At 40.8% G+C, this 7,808-nt stretch overlaps 1 protein-coding gene across 1 annotated transcript in view; it reads left to right on the forward strand.

Moving 5' to 3' along the window:
* The window catches only part of LOC114612323 (calcium-binding mitochondrial carrier protein SCaMC-1-like), a 45,684-nt gene that overhangs the window by 15,221 nt on the left and 22,655 nt on the right, over nucleotides 1–7,808 (forward strand). The window contains 1 exon segment of the mRNA XM_028757281.1: nucleotides 4,413–4,524. Coding sequence (XP_028613114.1) covers nucleotides 4,413–4,524 — 112 coding nt within the window.

Genomic DNA, 7,808 nt, shown 5'->3' on the forward strand with positions numbered 1-7,808 from the left:
GGTGGTCCTGAGTTGACCCTGGGTGGGTGGTCCTGAGTTGACCCTGGGCGGGTGGTCCTGAGTTGACTCTGGGCAGGTGGTCCTGAGTTATAGAAGAAACCAATGTTCAAGCCATGGGAACAAGCCAGTAAGCAGTGTTTCTCCATGGCCTCTGCTTCAGTTCTTGTCTCCTGAGCTCCTGCCTTAACCTCTCTACATGTATCTTCTTTGTAAAACACAAAATAGAATTGGATTATTATCCTAGTGATGTCTCCTGTTGCTGGGATAAAATACCTTGACAAAAGCAACTTAAGGGAGAAAAGGTTTATCTGACTCACAATTCCGGTGACAGTCCATTGCTGTGGCGGTGGACGTGAAGCGCTTGGGCACATCACATCCACAGTCAAGAGCAGAGCACATGAACCAGTGCACGCATGCTAGTGCTCAGCTCACCTTTCACTCTCACAACACAGCCCAGGAGTGATGCGGCACACTGTGGGTGGGTCCTCCCACCTCAACTGACACCGGGAAGATAACCCCCCAGAGACAATCACAGAGCCTAACCTTAGGCTAACCGTAGACAGTCCCTCAAGCTGTGGTTGGAGCCTTGTCTCTTAGGTGTTCATTTGACAATTAATACCAATCATTACAGTTATCTATTTCTTAAAGCTTAAAAGAACTTACACAAAACTAGCTGAGTTTCCTGTTTCCTGTGTGCAAGGGTTCTAACTAAATTTCATTAACAGTTATTGAACCACTCATACCTTCAAGTCCTTAAGTCAGTTTTAAAAAGATGTGTTTTTAAAGCTGTGTGTGTGTATGTGTGTGTGTGTGTTTTATAAAAAACAGTCTACAGATTCAGTCCAATATTGTCAAAATTCTAACATTATTATCTATAGAAACAAAAAAAACCCTTAAAATTTATCTAGAAGCGTAAAAGACCCTGTGTAGCCAAGGCAATACTGTGCTGGAGGTATCACTGCCTGATTTCAAATTATACTACAGAGCCGTAGTAATAAAAACAGCATGGTACTTGCACACAGAGAGATCAACAGAGTAGAATAGAGAACGCAGGTATGAACCAGGCAACTACAGCCATCATGACTTTTGACAAAGATACCAAAACTACACACTGGAGAAAACACAGCCTGTTGGGGTGTCAGAAAACCGGATGTGCTGAGATACAAACTGTGCATTCATTCAGAAGTAAATCCTTATCTTTTTTAATTGGATATTTTCTTTATTTACGTTTCAAATGTTATCTCCTTTCCTGGTCCCCCCCATCCCATCTCCCCTCCCCTGCTTCTATGAGGATGTTCCCCCACCCAGCCACTCACTCCTGCCTCCCCACCCTCAAATTTCCCTATGCTGGGGCATCAAGCCTTCACAGGACCAAGGGCCTCTCTTCCCATTGATGCCTGGCAAGGCCATCCTCTGCTGCATATGCAGCTGGAGCCATGGATCCCTCCATGTGGATTTCTTGGTTGGTGGTTTAGAACCTGGGAGCTCTGGGGGGGGGGGGGTCTCGTTGGTTGATATTATTGTTCTTCCTATAGTGTTGCCAACTCCTTCAGCTCCTTCAGTCCTTTCTCTAACTCCTCCATTGGGGACACCGTTGGGGACCCAATGCTCAGTCTAGTGGTTGGCTGCAAGTATCTGCCTCTGCATTTGTCAGACTCTGGCAGAGGCTTTCAGGAGATAGCTATATCAGGCTCCTGTCAGCATGGACTTCTTGACATCCACAATAGTATCTGGTTTTGTTGACTGTATATGGAATGGATCTCCAGGTGGGGCAATCTTTGAATGGCCCTTTCTTCAGTCTCTGCTCCACACTTTGCCTCTGTATTTGTTCCCATGAGTATTTTGTTCCCCTTTCTAAGAAGGAAAGAGGCATCCACACGTTGGTCTTCCTTCTTCTTGAGCTTGTGATCTGTGAATTGTATCTTGGATATTCCAAGCATTTGGGCTAATATCCAATTATCAGTGAGTGCATACCATGTATGTTCTTTTGTGATTGGGTTACCTCACTCAGGATGATATTTTCTAGTTCTATCCATTTACCTAAGAATTTCTTGAATTCATTGTTTTTAATAGCTGAGTAATACTCCATTGTGTAAATGTACCACATTTTTTGTATCCATTCCTCTGTTGAAGGACATCTGGGTTCTTTCCAGCTTCTGGCTATTATAAATAAGGCTGCTATGAACATAGTGGAGCATATGTCCTTGTTATATGTTGGAGCATCTTCTGGGTGTATACCCAGGAGTGGTATAGCTGGATCCTCAGGTAATGCTATGTCCAATTTTCTGAGGAACCACCAGATTGATTTCCAGAGTGGTTGCAGCATCTTGCAATCCCACCAACAATGGAGGAGTGTTCCTCTTTCTCCACATCCTTGCCAGCATCTACTATCACCTGAGTTTTTGATCTTAGCCATTCTGACTGGTGTGAGGTGGATTCTCAGGGTTGTTTTGATTTAAATTTCCCTGATGACTAAGGATGTTTAACATTTCTTTAGGTGCTTCTTGGCCATTTGGTATTCCTCAGTTGAGAATTCTTTGTTTAGCTCTGTATCCCATTTTTAATAGGGATATTTGATTCTCTGGAGTCTAATTTCTTGAGTCCTTTGTATATATTGCATATTAGTCCTCTATCGGATGTGGAATTGGTAAAGATCTTTTCCCTTTGTAACTTAGTATTTGACTGGTGCCACGTGTACACAGAATTTACCCATGAGTCCCTGCTCTCCAGAGTTGCACATCTGTTTTGCTCCCTGCTTAGGCTCCCACTTCCACATGCTACTGTTTGGAAACTATTCCCAGCTAGACTCCAGCATGGAAGGAAGCTTGGCTCATTTGTTGCTCTTCACACAGGTCATGCTTCTATCCATAGTGCCTTCAGACACTCATGTCCTGCATTTTGTCAGTTCATGGATGTTCAATTTTGCTGGTGCTTTGAATTGTACTAGGCTGCCTGTCAGGAGAATGCATTTTGTTTCACAAAATTTTCATTTAGAAAAATACTCTTAGAAATTCCTTCACTCACTTTACCTTTTACCCAGACATGAAGAGACATTTTTAAGGTGAAATTTTAGTTTTTATTGTTGTGTGTGTGTGTGCAGGTGCATGTGTTATGTGTGAAAGGTGAAAGACAACGTTTAGGAATCAGTTTTCTCTTTCTGCCATGGGTTCCTGGAATTGAACTCAGGTCATTAGACTTGTACAGCAAGCACTTTGACCCACTGAACCATCTTCTCTGGGGATGTATGAAGGCTGAGGTTAATGCTGAGTTTTGCATGGCGAAATGGAACTCTAAGTATTAAAAAATGGAGTTTATGTATAAAAAAAGTTATGTTAAAGTTCATTTGAAAGCTGTAAACAAGGAAAAGAGAGTCAAAGGCAACAAGAATGTTAGAAGACCCACAAAATCTAAGGTCAGGTTTACTGACTTAGTCGTTCAACACTGAATTACTGCTCAGTACTAGAGATATGCACATGAATTTAAAATATTTTCTCTTCAAGAAATAATACAAAACTGTGAGAATTACATCAAATAAATGATTAAAGAAGCAACATGTAATAGATTTCAGTGGAGGGGCAGTCTATCAAACATCTGATGACTGCTCCAGTGTGCGTGCGTGTGTGTGTCCTCGTGCTTATGTATACGTGTATATGTGGAGTCCAGAGGACAAACTCAAGCGTTGTTCCACAGGCTCCACCCACTGGTTTGTTTGTTTGCTTACTTTCTTTTGTTGAGATGGGGTCTCCCAGTGGCCAGAATGTCCAGAGTATGCTAAGTTGGCTGGCTAGTGAGCCAGGAGGGCCTGCAGGTCTTCATCTCCTTGTTTTTGCGTGGGTTCTGGGAACTAAACTCAGATCCCTGTGGTTGCAAGGCAAGCATTTTACATGCCGGGCTTTCTTCCCAGCCCCTGGTCATCAGTGCTCTTTGGAAATGTCAATATTGTTCAAAATAAAAAAAAAAGTCTGAAAACTGTTATAGTTAGGAGGACCTTAGAGAGACATGATAAGTGAACAGAATATCATATCTCAGTGTGATGCTAAAGAGAAAAAGAACATTAGTTTAAAGTGAAGGATGGCCCAGTAAAGTATAAAATGTAGCTATGAATAATGTGTCAACCATTAGTCAGGAGTTGTAACAAATAAACCACAATCGTGTAAGATGTAACCAACAGGAGGGCATAGGTGTGGGGATATGTAAGAGTTGTCTGTGTGTTTTCGTCATCTCAATTTCTCTTAAAGTGTGACACTGATCTAAAAGATAGTTCATTCTTTAAAAGGGGGACTGGAAACTACAGTTATATCCATGAAGTCCAAAGGAATGGCTTCAATAACAAACACTCCATAAGTGTTTGAGTAATGTGAATATTGATGATGTTATAAGTGTAATAAACACCATTTAAAATGTCATTTCAGCATGGATTCTGATGGGTCAATGACAGTAGACTTGGATGAATGGAGAGACTTCTTTTTCCTCCACCCTGCAAAAAATATCACTGACATTATTCGTTTCTGGAAGCATTCTACTGTAAGGCAATTCTGCATTTTACTGCTTTTATTTTTCTTTAATTTTTGTTATTGTAAATATCATTACATAGTTTTAGCCCCAGTGGCTAAGAATGTATTATTTCCTTTTAATAATATTCTACTAATTTTGGAAGGGGAGGTAGTATTTTATGTGAAAACATAGAAACCACAATTTGTTTTGTTAAAACCTACATCTTATAATAGGTACCTACTAAAACAACCCACTCTATGTTAAGAATCATGTTGTTATGCATAGTTGGATAGTCCTAGAAAAGAGGAAAAAAGTGTTTTCCTTTCTTTTTTTACATATATGTCCTATGACTGAGTGGATCTTTTGGCATCAGAAATATAAAATTATATATTAAGATTCAGAATTTAGAGTGAAAAAGCAACAAATGTACACGCTATCTGCTCTTTTAATTTTTAGCGCCTGACCTAATGTTGTGAGTTGTGGCTGTACTCAAACATTGCTACTCAAGTCCACTGCACTGCCGGCGTGGCAGCGGTGCTCCTCACTGCAGCTTTTAATATTCTTTCATTGTTCTGTACAGTCAGTATTAGGTGCTGTCAGGAGTTTCCCTTCTGGACCAATCTGTTTGGTATTTTGTATGCTTCTTGTACCTTGATAGGTGCCTCTTTCCTTAGGTTAGGGACATTTTCATGTATCATTTTGTTGAAAATATTGTCTGTGCCTTTGACATGTGTTTCTTTTCCTTCCTCCATTCCCATAATTCTTAGATTTGGTCTTTTCATAGTGTCTCAGAGCTCTTGGATGTCTGTGCCAGGGATTTTAGATTTAACATTTTCACTGACTAGTGTATCTATTTCTTCTATCATGTCTTTAATACCTGAGAATTTCTCTTCTATCCTTTGTATTCTATTGGTAAGGCTTACCTCTGAGGTTTCTGTTTGAATTCGTAAATTTTTATTTTCCAGTTGTCCCTCAGTTTGTGTTTTCTTTCTTTATTCCATTTTTTCTTGTAAGTCTTGAACTATTTTCTTCATTTTATTCCACAGTTTGTGTTTTCATAGAAATCATTAATAGCTATATTCATATCCTTTAAGGGACCTCTAACATATTCAAAAAGGTTATTTTGAAGTCATTGTCTTATAATTCATCTATATTGCATTTCTCAGTGCCTACTGTAGTAGAGTTTCTGGGCCCTAGTGGAGACATATTGTCTTGCCTATTACTGATTGTGTTTTTATGCTGATGCTTAGGAATTTGGGTTTGGGATGACTGCAGTTCTAGGTACTATGTTTGATCTTGCCTTTGCTGGATGGGTGTTCCATTCCATGGTTTCTTTATTTTTATTTTACATGAATTGAAATTTTGCATGCATCTGTGTGAAGGTGTCAGAACTCCTTGAGCTGGAGTTACAGATAGTGGTAAGCTTCTATGTGGGTGCTGGGAATTGAATCTGAGTCCTCTGGAAAAGCAGGGAGTGTTCTTAACTACTCTGGCATCTCCCCAGTATCCTTCCCTCCCCCATTCCCTGATTACTGTCACCTTCTTTCATTCTTAGGAGAGTGTGGTGGCTGTGGCTTGCCTGGTAGGGAATGCTTATGAGATCCTGCCAGATGTGGCCACTGAATGTGTTCCCAGGTATTGTGAACTGATACTTAGCAATGGCGATGGCGATGGGCTAGAGTCAGGGACGGAAGGAGACCACAGTAGAGAGAAAAGCACGATATACCGCCAGGATCTGCATAGTCCTCTGGGAATTGGGGCAGAGAGGGAGGAGAGGCCACAGCAGATAGTTGGCTACAGAACTGGGGATGAAGCTGGGGGACTAGATTTGGAGAAGAAGAGGGAGAGTGAACATTACCTTCCTGTTTCCTTGACAGGTGTCACCACATCTTTCTTATACAGTACTGTAATGATGACTATTTACATTTTCTCTGATGTAAAAAGCACAAAACAGCTTCCTTCTTATGTATTTAGAGAATTTCATATTGGTTTATGAGTCATAGAGACTATATTTCTGTACATTTTACTAAGATTTGTAGTTTTTAGTTTATAAAATTTTGCCAACTCTACCAGAGGCTATGCCTGCTTCCAGAAGTCCAGGTAGGTCACCCACCTGAAGACCTCCCTGACTCCCTTACTCTCTTGGTGCCCACCCACTCTCTCCCTAGTCCACCCCCTGCTTGTTTCCTTGTCCTAGCTACCAACTGTGGCAGAGACAAGCTATCTTCTCAACAAGAGGCAGATAGCCTATGCAACAAGAGACCACTTCTGCCACCAGAAGTTCAGGTAGGCTGCATCCTCTACTCACTCAGTGCCCTCCTTCACCTTATTTTCAACCCCTCTACCTCAGGACCCAACCTCCAAACTCAGGTGGAGACACCCTGCTCAACTCTAGGCCACGAAGACTAGAAATGAAACAGAAACCAAGGAACAAAACACCCATACAACAAAGGCAAACTTAGAAATCGGCACCTAGATCTATAAACATCCTGAACCCAGAAGCCTAGATGCCAACATAAGAATGCAGTCAACAATAACCAAGGTAATATGTCATCACCGGAGCCCAGCTATCAGGATGACTACAGTAATAGTTCAACAAAAGTGAAGCACAAGAAAATACCTTAAAATGAACTTCATGAAGATGATAGCAGTTCTTAAAGAGAAAATGAGCAAATATCTTAAAGAAATTGAAGGGAAAAACAAACAAAAATTGGAGGAAATGAACAAATCCCTTAAAGAAAGCCAAGAAACAAACAAATGAAGGAAGGAAATTAATAAAACTATTCAAGACCTGGAAATGAAAATAGAACAAATAAAGAAAACAAAAACTGAGGGAATCTGGAGATAGAAAGTCTGTGAGTGTGTGAAGAGGAACTACAGATACAAGCATCACCACAGAATACATCAGAAAGAATCTCTGTTGAAGATACAGTAGAAGAAATAAATTCATTGGTTAAAGAAAAGTTAAATCTAAAGTATTCCTGATAAAAAACATCCAGGAAATATGGGATACTATGAAAAGACCAAACATGCCAAAGAACAGCTTTGGCACCAGAGGGTAAACTGAGGCAGGCAGCAGATGATGGATCAGTGTTGAGAGCAGCTGATGCAGGTGAATCCAGATACTTACAGAGGCTGCAACGGTTAGAGAAGGGAAAGAGGAAATCAAACACTCACACACACACAGACACACACACACACACAGACACATACACATACACACACACACATACACACACACACACACAGACACACACAGACACACATACACACACACACACACACACACACACACACACACACACACACACACA

The sequence above is a fragment of the Grammomys surdaster genome, unplaced genomic scaffold, assembly GCF_004785775.1.
Source record: "Grammomys surdaster isolate TR1022 unplaced genomic scaffold, NIH_TR_1.0 126158, whole genome shotgun sequence".
In the NCBI taxonomy this organism is placed as follows: domain Eukaryota; kingdom Metazoa; phylum Chordata; class Mammalia; order Rodentia; family Muridae; genus Grammomys; species Grammomys surdaster.